Source organism: Antrostomus carolinensis, unplaced genomic scaffold, assembly GCF_000700745.2.
Source record: "Antrostomus carolinensis isolate BGI_N321 unplaced genomic scaffold, ASM70074v2 scaffold23664, whole genome shotgun sequence".
NCBI lineage: Eukaryota > Metazoa > Chordata > Aves > Caprimulgiformes > Caprimulgidae > Antrostomus > Antrostomus carolinensis.
In genome coordinates this window covers 56,536-78,486 of record NW_010311919.1, presented here as the reverse complement: position 1 = coordinate 78,486, position 21,951 = coordinate 56,536, and the positions used below count along the sequence as shown (strand labels likewise).

The following is a 21,951-nucleotide window of genomic DNA, read 5'->3' as shown; positions in this document are numbered from 1 at the left end:
AGCCAGGGAGCACAGGTCAAAAGGAAGGTGATGGTGGGAAGCAGTGCTAGGATGATCGCATTGTACCTAGTCAACAGTGGATATTAATGATTTCCCTCACTTTCCTAAGTCTGAATGGACCGGATTTTACTCCCTGTTTGTTGGAGAAAGTGCTCCAAAACGAAAGTATGCCTGTCTGAAGATTAGACATTTGTCTAGGTGCTGAACCATGGATGATTAACTATTTAAATTAAACACTAACATTTGAAATTTCAGTCTGAAAGACTTGCCATGGGGCACACAGAAGTACAAGACACTTGTAGGAATCTGGATCTGCTAAACTTAGTCCTCCAACATCACTATTCAGCTTTGAATCACCTAGGACCAGTGTCATGGCAAATAGCTCTGTCCCCAAACCCAAGACTCCATTGAGCTCTGCACCCATAGATTCAGGTCCCAGAAGGCTGCAAGGCAGTTACAGAAGCACTGAGTGTTCAGTTTGAAAAGAACTAAAGGGCATTTACTGTGCCCAAGACTGTGTAGGCCATCTCTTGAAAACACAGAGCAGCAGCTGCTTGAAGTACTTCAGAAATGATTTCTCATGGGAAAACTGTCCTCTGATTACTGTACAGTGCCACACATAGCATGTGCATCAGGATGGGGGAACAGCATCTGCAAGTGTTCAAACTCAAAAAAAACCACAAAGTAGTTTTAATGGCACTTATAACTCCTTTTGTTTTCTTCTCTTGATAGTATAAAGGAAATATATGTAGTCACCTTCACTGAAGTGTCAGAAACCCATGTATCCACATACAATTGCACAAGTGCTGGTATCACAAGTGCTTGAAAAGCTGCCTTAAAAAGCTCCATACAGAAATTATTCAGTGAGGGAGAATAAAAAGGAGCATGCAGAGCAGTGATCGATGACCAAATGGTAGCTTCAGACAGTAGCAGGCTGAGCAGGCCACTATTAGTGTTTTTCACTTAAAGCTGGTAGGGAACTCTCAACAAAGTCCACTCACACAAGTAGTCCCCACTCTTTGATGCACTGGCACCAAGCTCTACATGAGTCAGCTTTCTAGCTCCAGTTGAAGAACCAATTTCTTGTACACCAATTTCTTTTAGCACTGAGTGCTTCACAAAAGTACTCATCAGCCTCACAAGTCTCTGTTTTGTTTCATTTTTAGGATATGAGCTGCCAAAGTGAACAGTCTCTCCCAGGAGTGTTGCCTCACTGTCCCCTGGGATTTGATGAGACGATGTGCTGTGACTGTCCTGACTCCCTTGGCCACAGCTAGCCCTAGAAGGTAGTATCAGCTTCCAGCAGAGTTAAAACCAGCTTTCAATATCTTTAATGCACGTTGGAGTCTGGTCCTTGCTGAATTAATCAGGGATCAGTGGTGAGGAGGGTGAGGGGAAGAGATCACAAACTTTGCACTCCCAGTCTGCTGTGGCCCAGCTATGCTTGAGCTTCTTGGTCAGAAATGAATCCTACACCTGTCCAGGCTTAACACACAAACTGCAAAAGGCACAGACTGTTCACAAACAGTTGGCCCAACTCCTCTCCCAACCCCATGCTTCACTGTAAGCTCTTTTCTTCTCCTAACCACTGAGCTGCTCCAGTATGCATCCTCCCTACCTTGCTAGCATTGTCAGTCCCTGCTTACCCACAGCCCAGTATCAAAACACAGAAGCAAGGCAGCCAAAGGGCACCAGGATGCTCATTTTTCACAGTGACAACAGTGTGTCTGAGAGTGTGACCCTGAAAGATGGCATAGCTGGGCTCTGGGAAGTTGGAAAAGCCAGAATACAGTATCACAAAGCCCTCAGATTTACAGCAAATCAGTGTGGCTCTCAAACAGCCAGGGTCAGCTCAGCCACAGCAAGTGTCTTCTTGCACACTCTTAACCCAGGAAATTCAAAGGAGCTGCAACTTCAGTGAAAGAGCTCAAGCTGTGCCAATTAACATTTCTTCTTATTGTTTGTTTGGTTTTTTAACCTATTCTCAAAAATTGTGAAAATAATGAAACTGAACATTATTAAGAGGACACAGCCACTGAGAAGCAGCCTGGGAATTACCCGTACATTCAGCTGAATCCCTGCACAGCTGAAGAAAGCTGAGGTAAATAAAAACTAAATTTAGCTAATGCCACTGATTAAATCTGAGTTCAGAACTCTGATAAGGGAAGCAAGCTAAACCTCCTGACAACCTTGGAGACTGATTGCAAAAAACAGTAAGATACCCAAGCATCTGACTATTAGCCAGCTGAAGCTAAGCAAATAGTTTGGTTGGATGAAATAAATTTGTGGAACAACCTGAATAGCATGGGAGAAGTTCCTCAGAGAGATCTGATTGAGACTAAAACAGCCTGCAGTTCTGTACCTTGATGAAAAAACTGAGAAGGCACCTCCATCTAACTGAAATAATGCAGATATGTGGAGAAAATACTGAGGAAGCAGGGGGAAGAACTGCATGAGGACATATATTTCCATAGCTACATGCCTACTAGAGGGGCAAAGGGCAGGCAACTTGCCCTTTGCTGTGTTTGTGGTGGTGCAGTGCCCCTGTGCTCAGTAGGCTTCCACGAGCAGAACTAGGATAATGCTTTGCAAAGTCCAGTCTCCAAAAAAACCTACAGGAAATCTGGAAATGTAAAAGGTGTCCTGGCTCTTGAGAGGATTGTGGACTTGTTGCATCTCCTTTCTTGTTATCCCATGTACCTTTATGAGGACTAGGGTTGTAAAACCTGTATAAGGTGAAGTGGAATAAGAAGTTGGAAATGGAAAAAGCCAGCCATCATCAGAACAGCAGTACTGAAGATATTTTAGTAACACAAAACTCTCACTTGTGATTTCATTAGATTTTAGTTTCCATTGTTCAGGTTTATTCTTAGCTAGCCACCTGGGTCTCCCCCTCTGTGGGTGTAGAGAAGCAAAACCCTCAAGCAGGGTGCAGAAGAAGACAGGCAGCTCTTTGCATACCCCATCCTCAGACCTGCCAGGGACTTATCTGTGAGCAGCTGGCTTCTGGCAGAAGAAGCAGGGCTGAATATTCATGGTAAAACGTGCACAGTGCCCAACACTTTAGAGCAGTAATCGTGGTCCCAAGTAGCTGAGTACCTGACTCACTCCCTGCCTTCCTTCCATAAGTTAAAGCTAAGCAAATCAGCAGTATCCACCTGTCATTTTAGCCCTTTCTTCTCCCTTGGTGAGCTCTAGGAGTACAAGACCAGGCCAGTAGCACTGTCAGCCTCACTTCTAAATACACTGGAAAGAAAGGTATTGTGAGCCACTGATACAAGTGTGGAAGTACACGCCTTCTGCCCAAGAGTGCTCTAAGATCTCTGCAGAAGCGCAGGCTAATCTCCTCATTTGCTTACAAGCAGCAAGGGGGGAAATCACATCCTTCCACCAGAGAAACAAGGAGCTCTGCAAGGTTTTAGTTCTCTGTCAGAGTTTTCCTATTTGGGACGTGGAAGGTCTATCAATAGGAAAGGTGTAATTTGTAGAATCTAGGCTTGTTTCTCCTTTCATTTGAGCTGGACTTCACTGATATCAGTGGAATCACTCCAGGTTAACAGTGCATTAGTAGGAAGGAAAATCAGTGTTTAAAACATAGCTATACACCAATATGTGCTTGTTTCCATAACTGACTTGTGCTTGACAATTCTGTGGGTGTCATTTATGCATTACCAAATTATGCAGTTAATTGGTTAGTGGATTTTTTGTTTTGTTTCTTTCTAAACAAAGCATAAAAAATAATACTTCACTGACTGAAACCGCCTACAGGGAAACTTCACTGTCAGCACTATGTTTTTTATATAGATTTCACATCTTTGGACCAGAATCACAGGTCATGAGATCTAAATATAATGTTTTTGAAGGTAAGCCAATGTCCTGTGCCAGAAATGCAGGTTCTGAATGCAGGCACGTGAAAGCTATGTTAGACTACATCATTACAGCATTATACTGTGATCTCTGAAAACCAGCCTCTAGTTACCTGAAGAGTCCTTTGCAAAGAACTGTTAATAGTTTCTTCAGTTGAGGAAGATTGCTTGAGCCAGTCTGCACCATCTCAAAGTCACTAATAATGTGAACTCGCAGGTAGTCCTGGATGAGTTTAAGATGCTCGTCAGAGACACTGTGAAAGAAACAGATGGGTCAAAAGCCAGCTCTTTTCTCTGCTTCCAAATATCAGACAGCTTTATTATCTTTCTGAAACTTCCAATGCTAGCACAGATAGATGGGGGGCCGTGTGCCTTGGATTTTAGTGTAAATATGCAGTTCTCAATTGGACCATGGATCTCCCACCACACCACTGACATTTTCTCCTCTTCCTCCTTCCTACCCTTCCTTCCTGACTGCTGAGCTACCATGTCAGCAGAAGTTTTGTGATGCCTGGCTATGCCAAAGCCATTGGTAAAGCCAGGCTGCTTTGAGGTTGCTAATAGTCAGTGGCTGTGGGGAGACGGAAACTCCCTTTCACCTCACCAAGTCCCACTTTGAAAGTTTTATTCCAAACAGTCTAAAATAGTCCTGGGGAGAGCTGAGACCACAGATCTGTATGGGGTGCTCCCCTCTTCCCTGTCTCTGTGCTACCTGGACTCCAGCACCACAAGAAAAGATGAACCAGGCAGACGGCATGTGCTGTCTTGTGCCCCGACAAATGCAGAAATTCCCAGCTGGCTGCTTAGCAGGTGAAATGGTGCAGGCAGCTGACCAAAACTGTGTTTCTCCCAGTCAGACAGCTGCTACTGGGCCACCACAACAGGACCTGTGCTGCCACGCACAACCAGGACCTGTGTTTCTCACAGCCTCCCACTGCCCTGCCAACAGGCATGCCTTCTGATTTTATTTTTAAACTTTGCAGATCTGCTCATTAAATATCATGTGGCTTCCTCTAAGGCTTCAGTGGATGTCCAGGTGTGACACAGCTAGCACATGGGACAGTGTGAGTCAGACCTGTAGCTGGAGTAAATCACTATGGGTACCTGGAAATCCACATACCAGCTTCTGCTTTTTGAGGACTGGCTGGTGCTTTCTGATACAACCTTTAGTTTAGACACTCAGGTAATACACTGAGTTCTCTCAGGTATAGTAAACTATATCTTAGTGGAGACAGTCTATTGGTGATTTTAATACTTCAGAAAAGTGTTCTTTCTACATGACAGCTAGACTGTAACAAGTAGCCAACACACTGTAGATCTGATTCTGTTCTTCATTTGGTAGTATAAATGAGGAGTAATTTGCCTGAATCAAACAGGTCCTCAGCTGTCCCAGAGAGAGCACCCCAGAAACCTCAGAGCTGGACTGAAGGCTGATTCTGCAGCCTTGTGACTTGCCATCCTCACCTGCTTGTGTCCTGGTACTGCAGTCGCTGGAGCAGTGTCTCAGAAAGGGACAACTTATTAACATCTGCCACCCTGGAGTTTTCAGGGAGAGAAGATATCTCCTTTGTCTCACTGCTCGGCAATGTCATGAGGATGTTGCGTGGGGGCAGGATAGGAGGCGTGGGTACCAGGTCTGGCAAGGAGAAAGGGAGAGGCACAGTCATCCCAGCATGGCAATTTAACCTCCTCCCCCTCACCCACAGGCAGGGCAGAGTCTTCACCACCCTGACAGTCATTGGAGAAACCATCCTTTCTGAAGTGCCTCTGATTTCAGAGCTGGAAAGCTCAGGGATTGATACAGGCCCAGCCCTGTTCTCAGGGTTGTCAGTGGAGCAAAACCAGCGGGCTGAGCTGCCAGGCTTGGACCTCACATGTGGGCAGGATATGCCTCTGCCTGGCCGTGTAACCTCACCCAAGTTGGTTTGACTGTCCCATCTGCACAGTAGCTATGAAGGTTAATTAGTTTGAATATAACACTTAGAGAACATAGCTGTACCTCATCCATATAATTACCATTATCATGGAGATCTGCTGCTGGGGCAGCATGGATTGATGGGCACAATGGAAAGAGCAGCAGAAGCTGCTAATGGAGAGAAGTGAACAGCTAAAGTAAGCAAACACAGATGGAGACAATAGAATATCATAATCCAATATGGAGGGGCTGAGCATCCTGCCTTGTCTTGTTGGCATCAAGTTGGAAGAACAAAGGGTTTTCCTGCTCTGTCATCCTGCTGCTCAGCGTACCTTCCTCTCCTGGGAGAAGAGTGGGATCATTTCCATTTAGCCCAAACATAGTTACCTTTCTTTTCATACCAATGTTCCTAAGGCTTTGTTACACCTGTCACATGTAGCTGGTTGAGTTGTGAGGTTTTGTTTAGTTATTTCTTAATGGTGGAGTTTTCATTACAAAAAGATACCTAAAACTGACCCATTGCTCCTGGGCAAAAGCTGTGATTCACAGAGCCACTGCAGCACCGAGCAATGGCACAGTTGGGTGGTGCATCTGCAAGGTATCTGAGGGTTCATCTTTCACCTCTGCAATTCCATGCGTAACATGGCCAGACATCTATACACCCTACATGGCTCCAGCATGATGGCATCAAAGTGTCTCCACAAAATTAAATTCTCTACGTGAACAGCTCAGCCTCAGTGCTAATATCTCTTAATCTAAAGGCTCTTAGTCTTGGCTAGAACTTCATTCCCTGCTGCTCGCCTCCCTCTGTATTATTTTTGCTGTAGTTCCCTCCCCTGCCCTGAGAGCTGGAGACTCAGTGCAGCTAGCCAAAAAACAGGAACGTCTTTCCTGAGCAGCTTTGCAAAATTTTGTTCTTTCTTCACGAGAACTGCACATCAAAATCTTCCAGCTCCTATTAGAGATCCATTGGATTGCACAAATCTACACAGGCACATCAATCTACTTCAGTGCACATGCCTGTCTGTCTGTCACAGGACTATGTTCTTCTGACAAGTTTTATTGTAATGCTCATCATTTCTGGACAGATGTCAGAAAGGACAGGGAGGGTGGCTCCATGGGCATGACCTTCCCCTGGGATTCAGGAGAACAATGACAGATCCAAGGGATGATCCAGGAAAAATCCAAGGAACGATCCAAGACCAGTGAGTGTCAGGAACTCACAGTGACATTTCATATAAAATAGTTGGGATGATGCCAATTGCACCTCTTCATCATATATCTGTCTCTATGCATAGAATTAGACTGTCTGCCTCTGCGGGATCTGTGCTCTCTGGTTATGGCTGTTAGGAAATGTCCTCTAGATCAGAGCAGGTAAGGGGGCTTGTTTCAGATGACCAAAGATCACAGCAGCTGCAGGTGCATGGCACTGCAGAGAGATGTGCTCCGAGTCTCTAGGAGAGTGTCTGTGCTGCTGAGACAGTGGCCCTACAGACACAGTGCAGGGAGAGCAGTGTAGAGACATGTGAAATGGCTAGACATAAACCAGCTTGAGTCCAGATGAAGGACAACAGATTAGTCAGCCCTGCAGCTGATACAATATACTTCTGCAGAGAGTCTCAACGTATCCTCTCAGACGAGCTAAAATAGTGCTTCAGATGTGGTACTGCCCCAGAACCATGACAGCTCACTGCCTTGCCAGCTCAGGTCTCTCTACGCCCTGCTCTCTTTTATTGCATGACATGCTCTAATCCCCCTGCCTGCACTGCATATCTCCAGTCCAGAGTAAGTGTCAAGGGTCTGCATCACCAAGTCACATCATGCGTTTCTTACCAGCATCCTCCTCTGGTTCATCTGCAGCCTCCTCTTCTTCCCGCGGCACTGGATATTTGAGGTGCCACACAAGACCCATATTCTCCTTCTTGTAAAATTCTATCAGTTCCTCCAAGTTCTCAAAATACTTCACGGGAACACCCTCTGATGCCTGAAACAAAACACAGAGGCTGTCATGGTCTGAGATTTCCTACCACAGAAACACTGCTCCTCACAGAAGGAAAAACAAAGTCAGAGAGAGAAAAAAACAAACCCAAAAACCAAAACTACTACTGCTGTCCAGAGAAAGCCAGCCCAGCTCTCACTGCCCATCTGACCACGGGCTCTGTGCAGAACGACTCCTGCAGTACAAACAGAAACAGATACACACACACATACCAGCCAGTGTCAGCAAAAATGGCAACCTCAAAGATTCACTGAAGCCAAATGGAAGAGCTCTCTCATTTGATTCAGTGTATTTGGCGTCAAAGCAAAGGAAAACTTTAAAAACAAAGATTTCTCCCAGATTAATCTTTGCATTCCCTCTTTTACTGAGCACAAAGCCCCTGGACTACGTTATATTTTATGGTATCCAGGAAGAATTTTTTCTGTGAAATTGCAAGATAAATATATCTAAATCTAGACTTTAGCATCCCTTCCAGGATTCAAAGGCTCAGAACTAGGTTCAAATGAAACAAGCTAGCAAGGTACTGTCACACAAAAAACTGCTCAGATGAAGATTTAGAAAGCTGAGGCTCAGGACACAGCTAGGACTGTGAATGCATCAGGCATGACACTTAGCTTGCCAGCTGAATTTTAACTGTGACTAAACCTGTTTCTAGCACAGCTCTGGCCACTAATCTCAGGAAATAGATGCTTGCAGAGGGCAAACACAGGGATAAGGGTTTAGAGGTCTTCGGAGGGAAAGCTTCAAAGCAATTATACCTACATATCAGTGTGAACAACAAATCTGCTGGCTTCACCAGGCAGGAACAGCTGCCATCCTGCAGCTCTGCCCCACTGCTTCAACCAAGGGCACTACCAGGGGCAGAGAAATTATTTGTCATGGCTCAGCACAGACCTCCTCACCTAAAGACAGAGCTCTGCATTTTCTCCAGAACCACATTTAAATATCATCCAAATCCAAGGCAACAACATGTAACAGAAGCTCTGATCACTCTTCACAAGGGGTGCTCTTCCTGGCAGGGTGCTCTCTTTCTGGACAAACCTTTTCCTAGAGAAACCAACTCAAGAAGGCCCTGCCTACACATGCAGCAAAAAGTCAGGGAGCAGGAGCAGAACGGTGCACAGCACACATTTTCCAGCCCAAGGCTGTTGTTCTTGACTTAAAAGAGCAACACAGAGAACTGTTCACATCCCGGGATACAGCAGCAGTGGGCAATCAAAAGGAAGACCTGATTACCCTAATGGTAGGCTTGACAGGCACTATTTTACATGTATAAAGCTAGAATTTGCACAGGAAACATGGTTAGTTAATAATGAATTAAAGCTTTGCCTCCAATTTGAAATAACTTGTTACACAGCCACACTTTAGACATTCTGCCTCTGACTAACAGGCAGGATATTTTAATTTCTTTTTTTTATTGCAATTATTGGCTGTAAAAATTAACATACACCAAGTTTTAATAAGCTTATTTACTTGCCATTTGTGTTTGCCCAGTTTCTTATTATCTGTGAGCTTTTTTGTTTAAAAGGCAAATGTAGCAAAACCAAGAGATTAAACAGGAGAAATGCTAGCACAAACCACAGTGAGCAGAACACATAAAAATGTCTTCAGTGAGTCCTAGTAGCAACAAGATTTTTTTTTAAATTTTCCTAAAGAATAAAATCTTAGGCCAGAAATTAGGACAGAGCTTTCAATACTGAGCCGCATTGGAAGCTTTCAGCGCCCCCAGGGCTGCCATCAAAAATACTTTTCATTTTTAACTACACTTGCATGTCTTTAAAGGCACAGCAAGACTCATTTTCATAACAAATATGTGCGATGTTTCTGAGAGCTCTGCCTGTACAGCCTCCTTTTCTGTCTCCCAGGTGTTCCTGCATTTATCAAGATTTATTATTCTTGTACACTGGAAAACGCTGCATTGAGTATGAAAGTGGTGCTTGGGCAAACACTGGATTATATTTTTGTGAGGCCAGAGGTCTTGAAACAAATTGCTGGTTAAAACTTCACAGGACCATAACAGCAAAGGCCAGATCCTGCTCTGCTAGAGCAGCACAAACTCAGCAAAATCAGAATGACTTCTGATTTATACCAATTAATGCAAGTAGTGTCTTGGTCCTCCCCGACTCTTCTGCTTCTTGATGCTGACTGTGAAGGCTGGGAATCTGGGAATATTTTCAAGGAAAAAAAGCACTCAGCTCTAATCCATTGTATGGAAGCATTCTGAAATCACAGTGCTGCACTGGGAGAGACCTGGAATAGTTCAGCCAGTTGTTTCCATGTTTCTCTGTTCATCTTCCCTGCAGTACTTTCCTCTGCTCTGAAACCCCCGGTTTTGTGATTATTTACACAGCTGTGAGCAGCAGTCCCCCAGAGTGCACTGTCAGCAGCACTGACTGCAGGATGGCACCACACTCAGCCTTCGTGCCCAGCCCATGGCAGTGCTCATCCTCTGGATTTAATCTGCCTGGACTGCCTTCTGCCCACCACCTACAGCACTGATAAATGGGCTGGAGCTCATGAGAGATGAGGCTTGTGATGGTTTGCTTTGCCCTAAGCTACTCCAAAGGGCACCTGGAAAAAGGCATTAGCCCCATCAGAGTGCACACTCAGACCCTAAAACATGTTGAGGGTAAACAGGATGGTCAGGGTTTGCCATCTACATCTTTGCAGGAGGAAAGCTTTGCCAACAGTGCTCTCTCCTACCTCTTGAATTACTGCAGCCTACCCCAATCCTCCTCTTTCCAAAGCTGTCTTCACACTCCTACTTCATTTTCCAAAGACCTCACTGTCTGCCCACTTCCCAAGAACCCCCTGACTGATGACTGTCCCCGCAACCCTCCATCCCACCCCCACAAAGCATCCCTCCCCAACCAGTGCCCAAACACAGTCTTCTCATCTGTGTTTTGCCTCTCAGCTCCTGCTCCCCCAGGGTGCCTGCAAGAAGACTGATTGCCCTGTACAGCTCTTTTCAGGCCAAATGGAGCCTTGATGTAAGTGGGAGGAAAGGCTGTATTAGCACTTTTTGCTGCCAAGGATAGTTCAAACTCTGAAACCGTGCTGGTCTCTGTGGTAACCAGAAGAAGAAGCATTTGGTAACAGGCCTCCTTCCTCTAACTCATTGCACCGCATTTCAAGGGTGGACTGGAGCCTGTGGTCCAGCTCAAATTCCCCGGCGTAGCCGTAAGCGCCAGCTCATGTGCAGGCTAGCAGGATACACGGCAGAGAGGCCCCACCGTTATGCACCCCTTCTCCCACAGTTGCCCAGCTGGCTGGTCAGACAGCCATCCGATCCCCTCCAGCCACCTTTCTTGATGAACCTCATCATCTCCTCTCTCAGAGATAACTGGGATTTCCGGCCATGTGGAGGAGCTGGGCTTTGCATGCATCATTCCCAAAGAGAGACATCTCCATTCCAGTGGTGCCAGCTCCTCTGACATCCCACCTTCCCCAAGCCCATTCAGGATAAAAAGGACCAACTCCCTGCAGCACACAGTAAAAATGAAGGACGGCGCTTTCATATTTTAAGACAGAATTCAGCAGGGAGCTTAACACGCATTCCGAGCAGCTGCAGAGAGACAGTGAGAGCTGCAACGGGAAAATGGGGAACCAGTGCACAGAGGGAAGGACGGGGGAGCCTCAAACCTGTGTGGTGCTCACTCAGGGCAGGGAAGTTCCAAGACCCTCCCCACACCACGAAAGCTGCAGCAGCAGCACCACCTTGCCACATATCAGCTTTGCCACTACGAGAGTCTGAGATTATTCTCACTCATTTTCTTTTGTATTATAATTGTTATTACTTGCAAGGGCCTCAGCAGAGGAAGCGTGTGGGAAGGGCTGTGACTCTCCAGCACAAAGCAGTGCCCAACAACCTTCTCTGCCTGATTGCCTGCACTATGAAATGAGCTCTTCTCAGTTGAAGGCACTCCCCAAATTTCCCCACTCCCCTCGAGAGAGTAGGGCACATTGCTTTGCGCTGCCTCCCTCTGCACTGAGGCACAGCAAAAACTATACATTGTTTGAATTGGGAGAGAGAACAGTAAAAGCAAGACCTCACTGCACTTGCTTCTCCCATTGGGGAAAGGATGAGAACAAAGCCTGCATGGCAGACACTGGTCACGTTGTTCAATACACAACTGCAAGGCGCTCCAATACCACCAGTGACAAGTGCTATGTGAGACCCTCCAACAGCCCCTAACTTTGCTGCCAGCCACAGGAAAATGGGACCGTCCCCCAGGCTGTGGGGTATTCCCAGACCAGCACTGCCTGGGACTGTAGGGATGATGCCTGCGCAGCACCAGTTTAACACAGAAAGTCTGGTTCAGAGAAGTTGCAGCTAGACTCAGGTTGTTAGATGACCTACCTGAAGGCTGGTCAAACAATTTTCACTGCTAGCAAGGAAAGCAGCGTGTAGCTGGGACACATGCCTTCTTCACACTTGAACTTGTGGCAAAGGTTTATAGGTTAGGAAGGAAAAGCAGTGGGGGACAGCAAAATACTGACACTGTGTCGGTCCACTGGACTCTTAATGAATGCACTCTGAATAAATGTCCTCGAGACAACCACACTGGATGACAGGAGCGAGGCAAAACAGAGCCTAAACTTCTTGCAACTTGCTCTGGTTTTTGAGACAGGGTGCAGACACAGAACAGGGCTCTGCAAACAAAACCAAGCAGGACAGGGCAGCACAGAGCAAGCTGGAGCCACCCAAGCAGAGCACAACAATGAAATCCACTTCCCGCCCCCCCCGCCTTCATTTTGTAAGTAACTGTTTCCTCGGGGTTATCACAGGATAGATCTTGTTTTAATTGCAATGTGAATTGTTTCAAGTCATTAGAAACGTGGATGGCAAGTGGCATCTCCACGGCAACGCACCACATCCCCAGAAACATGCCCACACAGCTCACGGGGCATCAAACAGCGTGGACGGCAGGCTCTCCTTCCACAGGCAACCCCTCCAGCATCACCACCTATACCTCAGCTTTGTGCTGACAAGAGCCATAACATATGGAAAGGAAACACCTAGTGAACATATGTGATATAGGGAACAGCCCGTAAAACAGCAGAATCGCACAGAGGAGTCTGGACAATAGCAAATCAGATACTGCATAGCAATTCTACAGTGGGAAACTGCATCAGAAAAAGCTTGTCTTTCTAAGGTCTATTAATGGGAGTGTCATATGAGATGCACAAAGAAACTTTTCTGCTGTACTTGGTGCCAAAAGGCTCTAGCTGGACTGCTGTGTCCAGCCTGGGGCACATCTCTTTACAAGACATGTAAAAATACCATAGCAAGTCCCAAGGAAAAATTATGAGGGCAGCTGAAGAGTTGGAAAAAGTGATTTACAAGGAAAGCTCAGAAGAAAGGGACTGGTGTGGTCTGGCAAAGGGACAGCCTGGAGATATCACAGCAGCAGTCTTACAAGTTTTAAAGTCTCTTATAAAGAAGATAGCAACCAGCTGTGCTGCAAGTCCCCCAAGGACAGCAGATGTGGCTGGCGTGCTTTCCAGCAAAGGAGGTTTAGGTTAGATCTCGGGGAACCTTGCCAGGCAGAGACAGTGAAGTCAGGCTACACAGGGAGAGTGTGTGTTCATGTCCCTGGAAGCATCTCAATGCAGAGTAGCCAAGCATTCCTCACAGTTGGCGAGCAAGCACCTGATCCCACTTTAGCTGGAAAACAGGACAAACGCTGGGCTCAGAGACCTTGCAAGGACTCCTGCCACCCCTAATTCTGCAACTGTAGGAAGTCCTCTACAAATCTTCCTGCTGCCTCTTTTGTCCAGATCCTGCTATATCCTTAAAGGAGACTGGTAAAACTGAACACACACACACACACACACACGCTTGCCATGATCAGCCCAGCCATTTCAGCTGCGTCCCAAACCATGGACTCTCAGATCTTCCACTTCTGACTCCAGACCTTTTGGCTGGAAACCTCCATTCCCAGAGGATGGCCTAGTGTCTCTGGTCCTCCAGAAACTGTCCTCAATTCTGCAGGTCCTTTCAGTTATCGATTTCCCTTCCATCTACTGTGTGCTGACTGTACAATGGTTTAATACAACCAGCTAGGACTTGCTCCTGCCTTCATGTTGAAAAGGCTTCTGAGCTCTTCACTTCATGAAAACAGGTATGACTAAAGCCTTTAATCACTGGTCTTTGGTTAAATCTTGTGAGCCCCTTTCCAAATTAGTCCACCTAAACCTCTCAACAGATTTTCGTATGGCTGAGATCATCTAATCTTTCTCTGTATCTGATGTAAAAAGGCCAACAGGGCCCAGCCTAAGTCTCCTCTCTTCATTATCTCCAAGGAATGCCATTTGGCCAACAGAACACCTTGACAAAGATACTCCAAATATGAGTTTGCTGAGAAGCAATTCTAAACATACTTCTAAGAGAAGTTGCAAGAGGAGTATAAAGACACAAAGTGAAAAGAGATTTAAAAGATGTAAAGCCTACGCTAAACCAGGCAAGGAAGTGGTTAACTTGGGGTTCATAACAACAATTGTATAAATAGATGGCACAGGAAGTCTGGGGCCCTCAGAAGGAAGAGGAAGTGTTTTCCTTTCCTGAGCCAAGGCGCAAGGAGGAACTAGGAAACTGGTCATCTGGCTATATTGCTTAAGGCCAATCTTTTCTAACTAAAGTGCCTTACAACAGGTATTTAACCCATATATAGGCATTTCAGTAAAAGTCAGTAAGTTTTTGAAGTTATAAAATTCATGCAATACCCACCAGCTTGAACGGAAGCTGAAGGTCAGATCACTTCTACTTTGGCGCAAAAAGCTGGCAGGAACTTTTTTTCCTTTTGGATTTGAAAAAAAAATAAAATTCTTAGGCTTCCTGGTTTGGAAAAAAGTTGTCTTCAAGACTGTCTGTTAGCCAGGAAGCCTAGGTGGCATTTTGAAATTTACTTTTGGCTCTCATGTAGGCAAGCTTTGATATTTCATTAAAGAGCTGAATGTAAGAGCTAAGAAATTCCTGGTAAATTATTTTTAAAGCATTTTAAAGCAACCTGGTTGTGTTTCAGTTTTGTTTTGTCAGAAAACATTTCTTATTTTTAGATCAAATCTTGTACTAAGAAATTTCAGGGGTATTTCACAGGAATGGGATTGCAGACAGCAATCACAGCTGGGAGAAACAGCTACTTCCCAAAATACAAGCCACTCAGAAACTTATTCTATTTTGAATGCAACACTCAGGACTGGGAAGAAATGAGGCTGACTAGGAGACAAAGGGAGAGGAGCAAGTATGTGGCTGAGGAAAAGGGGGAGCCCTTTACATAGGGTCAATAGAGGAATGGACTTTAATAAGTGGTGGGAACCTGCAAGCTGGTAGGGGAGTTCAGATGCTGGGTAACACTCAGTAAGAGGGTCTCTGGCAGGGGAACTAAGCATGAGAGAAGAGGCAAGGGGAGGAATCCAGGGAATCTGGGCAGAGGATGCCAGTGGGTGGCCGAAGCAGTGCCTCCTCACCTGGAAAAAATAATCTGAATTTTTGGGAGAACAGCACAGTGTAAGTCCAGCTGTAAATTATATAGCTTGAACAATGTTGGAGAGAATGGAAGGTGAATAGCCCCTGCCTCCTCTGAGATGAGAGATGATGAAGGCTTTCTTGTCTCATTCTGTATACAGTTTGGTCCTGATGCTCAAGTTTGCTTATTCATGCCATTTTTGCTACAGTGGCCTTTTACATTTAAGACTTTGGGTGAAAATAATGGAAATCAGAGGGTTCTGGGAAAGAGGGCTTCAGAATTTTTGAAAGAGATTATTTGTGGAAGGAAACGAGGAATTGCAATTGAACAACCTAAGTACATATTACTTCTAGCTTGTGTTCCTGGCTGAAAATCAGACATCCAAACATTAAAAAAAAAAACAACCTAAACCAAAAAACACCTAAGTTAAAAGAGGAAAAAATAAAGAAAATTACCATGTTGTCAATCCTATAAAATTCCCTCTGTTCCTCAAATGCAACTGAAGGATACCATTTCTTTAAGTATAATACTGACTTAAGAGACACTGTATATGAATTACTGGCACTGCATCGCAATTCCTTTCTTAGTATACGTATTAAAAAAATGGGAATGCTAACTGATTTTCACTCTCTTTCACACCAGTGTGCACAGAACATTTGTCAAAGTTCAGCATCTACTTCCTCACTTGCAATATGTGCATGAAATATGAATCCTCTTGCTGCTAGCTGGAAACTAGTCGACCAAGTGCAAATAAGCACTCCTGCCTCCATTGCTAACTGGGCAGGCAGGCACATCATGACTTCACTTCCAAATTGTCTGATAAAGTGCAAACCTAGATTAAAACATAAACTCCCTCCTTATCCAATTTTGGCCAAAACAGCCATCTCACTTTTTCCTACCTGCAATGTCACAGAAGAGACTTGGGAAGCACAATGAATTTTGCTCATGCTCAGTTTCAAATGCTTAAGACATTCTATGTCTGGAATGCGAGCCCAGTTTCAGTTAATCTTAGAAAGATCCTGTCATATCTCCCACTTCTGATCTCATCTGTCCCTGCAAGAGTTTTCCTATATGTGATCCCACTCAGGCTTCATTCTGGCAGACCAAAGATTGGTCATGTTCACAGGTAGGAAGTGCTCCCTTGGCAGAACTGGGACATTTGCAAATTAAGAGAGTCTGTTGAAGAGAAGGAATATTGAAAGGAGTTCTCTGTAGAGTATAGCTGGCTGACAATTTTTTATCTCAAGTCCCTTGTTAAAATTCTGGATCCTAAAGAAAAACATATTAGAAGTTCTGGAAGGTAAAGGACCTAGAGAAGTCCTGCACTCTCTCACACAAGATAAAGACATAGGTAATAAAAATAATGTCCTAGTTAAGAACCCTATTCCACTCTGCCCCAGTACTCCGCAATTCACATAAGTAGTATGGTAACTGCCAAATATCTAACTAATGTATCTAGACAGAAGCCAGTGAGAACACCAAGCAATTACAGAAAGCACCAACACCACATACTTGAGGTAGTCTGCACTAAATAAACCATTCAAAATCTAGCCATCAAAAAGGATTTTACCAACACAGCTTATAATGGTCTAACTCATAGCACCAAGAGAAACTTCCTGAGCAACCAACCCTTTCAACATCTCTCTATGTTATAATAAATAAGATTCACATCAACAAGAAGCAAACAACAGTACGGTTCCATGACAGAACATGAGGGACTGGTGTTAAATTTAGCTACAGAGTGCAAGTCAGATGAGTTGGTGGTGAATGAGCAAGGACTACAAGATTCATGGGGATCTCATGCAATTTTTTAGCACTTCTGTAGTGTGTGGGTAGAATTTAAGTAAAAGTTTTGGAGTACTCTACTTCTAACAACTTTGGAATTTTATCACAAGCCTTGTGCTTTTTGGTTTTCCACTGAAAAGCTTCAGCACTTGAAGTCAGATGAAAATTTCCATTTTCATTTCTTCATAAAGTATCTAGTTCTAGTCTGTTTTCAAAGACCAGCTTGAAAACTGAGGTCCTCAAGAGCTAGCAAGGCAACCAAGGCAGCAAATGTAACATAGTCATCATTTCTGAAGGCAGTTTGTGGAGGTCATCATTCTGATTTTGTCAGCACTCACTGCTGACAGTAACTGAGCTGGGGACACTATTGCAGGTCACTGATACTTGTTTCTTTGTGGAAACTCCCAAGTGCCCTTCAGTTTTTCCATCTACAGAAGGCAATAAATACATCCCCAGGCAACAGTGTGCAGGGTTTGAAGTCCTACGAGAAAGAACTTTTCCCAGAGACAGGTTGAAGGTATGCCCACGCTCGCTCTGCCTGCACAGCAGAGCAGGACGCCTCAGCTCATCTCAGTCCTACACTATGTTCCTGGGGGTTTAGAATCATAAAATGGTTTGGGTTGGAAGAGACCTTAAAGATCATCCAGTTCCAACCCCCCTGCCATGAGCAGTGACACCCCCCACTAGATAAGGTTGCTCAAAGCCTCATCCAACCTGGCCTTGAACACTTCCAGGGAGGAGCATCCACAGCTTCTCTGGGCAACCTGTTCCAGTGTCTGACCACCCTCACAGTGAAGAATTTCTTCCTAATATTTAATCTAAACCTACCCTCTTCCAGTTTAGAGCCATTTCCCCTTGTTCTATCACTAACTGCCCTTATAAAAAGTCCCTCCCCAGCTTTCTTGTAGGCCCCTTCAGGTATTGGAAGGCTGCTATAAGATCTCCCCTAAGCCCTCCTCTTTTCCAGGCTGAACAGCCCCAACTCTCTCAGGTTGGATCCTCTCATGATCTGCCTGCACAGGTTTCCTCTAACCTGTGCAGGCAGATAGTGAAGGATCTGTAATTGGCTCTCCGCTTTCCCTATTGTCTTCTGCACTGATGGATCCTAGCTTCCACAGACAACAAGCATTAAATATGCATGAATTACGTAAAATATCCAGTGGAAAAGAGAAAATCTGAGATTAAAGAAGTTATACTTACTGAGGATACACTGCTAAAGCAAAACAACACGGGCAGAAAGTGCATGTAAAACAGCTGCATTCACCACATTATACTGCATAACTTTCTGGGATTGCATAATTGAAAACCATACAGCAATGCACAGATAAGGGTGAGCACCTTAGTGTTACAATTTCCTGTCTTCAGCCTGCAAAATTTCACAGGCTTTAAGCTATAGCAACTGTTTTCTATTTCTGTGACACTAAGGTGACCACTCATCCTGTCCTGTATTTCATTCATTTACTGTATGAATAAGAAACCTTTACTCTATTAGAAACAAGCACTCAGCCATACCTGCTAATTGAACAGATATAGAACCCAGCCTGAAGAAGCACCATCACTTAACAAAAGTAACCACAAAACTAAAACCCAACAAAAAACGCCCTTCAAACGTCTCCTTTTATGTTCTCCCCTGAACTGCACTGCTGGAATAAAAATAGCGGATGCAGTGTTACAAATTTTTTGTTAAACTTTTCCCCCTAAAACTGGACCTAACCCAAGGTGTCTGGTTTTGCATGTGCAGGTTGTGGCATACAATGAAGACAAACTTCTGGAAAGGCTACCCAGCACCTCTGTGAACGACCAGTGCTTGCTGCATGTCGATTCTACTGTGTTCAGTTGCAAAGAATACTTCATCCTAAGACTTTTAAACAACATGGGTCATTACATTCCTGTCAAGTTTTGGAGAATGCGGTCTAATCTGGATTTATCTGAGAATTTCAATTAGGCTTAACAGCATGCTAACACAGAGCAACTGCCGCATAGAGAGCTTTGCTACACTCCAACTATGGGATTTGCTGAACCCAGCTGTGCTGGGTGCAACCTTTTAAAACACTGGGAAAGGAGAGCTTTAGAGCCCTATGACAGAATAGGAGAAGGGAACTGACTTAGACTTTCAGAGAAGAACCAAGATGGAAAACTCTGTCAGAAGTTACAAATTGAAGGCAAAAGAAGTCAGACAGCAGGGCAAAGACCTGGGAACATCCAAAAGCTGTATTCTGACTTCATTCTCTTTGAGGGACTCTGAAATTACTGAATCTGAGCTATCTTTGCTAAAGTCTGTTTAATTTCCCTAAACCATTTTGTCATTTGAAAGCAAGTCCTCTGTGCTTTGCAGCAATCTTAAAAGTAAAGGATTCTATATTTCTTTTAAAACTTTAAACAAAAATATCTTCAACCACCAAAAGGTAAATTTGAAAAGTATTGGTGGAGCAGACCTCCAAGTGCAACCAGGATGATACTTTGAATTGAACATGTTGTTCTTTAAAAGTGATTGTATCTTTATATTTTATATTTATATCAGCAAATAAGCTGCAGCATACCTAGGGTCAATTGGTCCCATACCTAAGGCTGCAGGGCAGATCGAGTGAGCGAGATCTAACTGGAGCCCAAGTATTACTTGTGACTTGCTGGATGATCTACATCTCTGTATGGAGGATGCAGCCTGCAATGGCACCTCTCATCAGCAAATCAAGATACATCTCTAAAGAAGAAAGGGCATCACCCTGTCAGTAACAAGTGCAGAAACAATTTTGTACAGATGGCAATATCTGCCGTAAGACTCATTGTAAACAAATTTAATAGCAATGTTTTCCAAGACTCATTCCTATCTTAAATGATCAGGACAAAAAGCCTCATATAACACCAACTATATATCCGCTTCTCTTTCTTTGAGTAAACAACTCAAGACTTGCCTGAAAATGAATAATTTTCTCTGTGACCCATCATGCCTCCAAGCAGAGAAGCAATAAGAAGAAGGTACACTGTAAGCTCACCACCCTGGATTTCAGGAGAGCAGACTTTGACTTCTTGAGGGATCTGCTTGGTCATGTACCATGGGATGAATTCCTGGAAGGAAGAGGGGTGCAGGATAGTTGGAACATACTCAAAGATCTCTTCCTACAAGACTAGGAACGATGCATCCCAACAAAGAGGAAGGCAGGCAAAACCAGCAGGAGGCCTGCATGGATGGACAGGAAGATCCTGAACAAACTTAGGATCAAGAAAGAAGCCTACAGAGGGTGGAAGGAAGGACAAGTAACCTGGGAGGAATACAGAGAAATTACCCGAGAAGCCAGGGATCAGGTTAGGAAAGCCAAGGCCCTGACAGAATTAAATTTGGCCAGAGATGTCAAGGGCAACAAAAAACGCTTCTACAGGTATGTTGGGGAAAAAAGGAAAACTAGGGAAAATGTGGGCCCTCTCCGGAAGGCAACGGGAGATCTGGTCACCCAGGACATTGAGAAGGCTGAGGTGCTCAATGACTTTTTTGCCTCAGTCTTCACTGGTAAGGGCTCGTGCCACACTGCCCAAGTCCTAGAAAGCAAAGGAAGGGTCCAGGAGAATGAAAAGCCCAAAGTTTCTGCCCCACTTTTGTGTCAAGAGCAAACTGCACTCAAGCTCTTGTAGCAGGAACTAAAAGAATGAGTGGAGTAGGAAAAAGCTGCTCGGTACGTGGTTGTGGGTGATCAAAACCTTTCAAAAGGATAGTACAGTGAAACAATTATTCTTCTAAACCAATTATTGTTAAACTGGTTACTGTATAACAGCCCTAATCTTTATCTTCTGAATCTTAAAGTATTTTGCAGCGCCTAGAAGTTCTTTTTGTATATTCAGTGAGGATTGCCTATTTGCAATTTTCAATTGTTTAAGCGTGATGAAGGCTTTATGACATAACACATTTATTGGAGGGCAAACTGTAACAAAAAATTGATTACATTCTTTGGCATTTCACTCTTTAGAGGGAATTTTATCTGAAACCACAGCCAGATAAAAGAAAAAGAGATTTCACTTCATGGCATGCTTTCAAATACCTGTTTTCATTTTTTGAAGCTTGAAAAACAAAATAATAATATCACTTTAACTTGATTTAAGCCATATTCTCTGCACTTTATTTTTTTTTTTATTTTCAGGAAACTGGAAACATTCTGGAAGGGTTCAAACTAGACAAAAGCTGGATATGGTTTGTTTGTATGAAGAATTTTGTGTACTGAGAGATTCAGTAGAAGGAATGTGTATGTTTCAGGAAATACCTAGTTCTCTTATTAAATGCTGCTTCTTCCAGTTTTTTCAAACCTGTGAAATGCATTCTGTTTATTCCTACCTCAGATGAGACAGCGAAAAAACATTTTCCTTGTATAAACAGTTTTGGATAGTGTGCAGAAACCAAGTACATGGATTTTGCTAAGCCCTGAATGCAAATTATTTTCAGTCCTACATGTAAAGACTGTAAAGAGTTTTACAAACTGACTTAAATCAACATTAAATTATATTGAAAAATACTCAAATTGGAATATATACCATTTTCAGTAATCAAATGAAGCTTAATATAATTAAATTATTTGGTCATACTAGAAATGTGTTTCCCTAAGCACTATTCAATACATTGCTCCTAATTATTATCTGGTTGTCCACTTATCCAAGTTGGATATTCTTGGTTATCCAAGAAAAATAATCATCCTAAGTATACCTCAGCCATTCAGTGTCTATTCCACAAACACAGCAAGTTTTCTGTGGTAGTAACTAGCTCGGGCATAATCAATTCCATCCTCAGCATTAACCTTTGTTGAAATTCACTGTTATGCAAAGCATAAAATCCCACTTTCCCATAGAAGTTCTGCAGCTCTGCACACTGATGAGCGCTTGATCTTCAGTGAGATCCCCAACTCCAAAGCTTTGCTGGGACCACGAAGTTTCACC

General features: G+C 44.0%; 1 protein-coding gene across 1 annotated transcript in view; it reads right to left on the bottom strand.

The window, feature by feature from the left end:
* Positions 1-21,951, bottom strand: part of INPP5D (inositol polyphosphate-5-phosphatase D) — a 54,763-nt gene that overhangs the window by 19,075 nt on the left and 13,737 nt on the right. The window contains exons 3-5 of the mRNA XM_029084721.1: positions 7,615-7,765; positions 5,331-5,502; positions 3,980-4,120 (exon numbers count right to left, since the gene is read on the bottom strand). Of these exons, the coding sequence (XP_028940554.1) occupies positions 3,980-4,120; positions 5,331-5,502; positions 7,615-7,765 (464 nt within the window). The remainder of the gene's footprint in view (positions 1-3,979; positions 4,121-5,330; positions 5,503-7,614; positions 7,766-21,951) is intronic.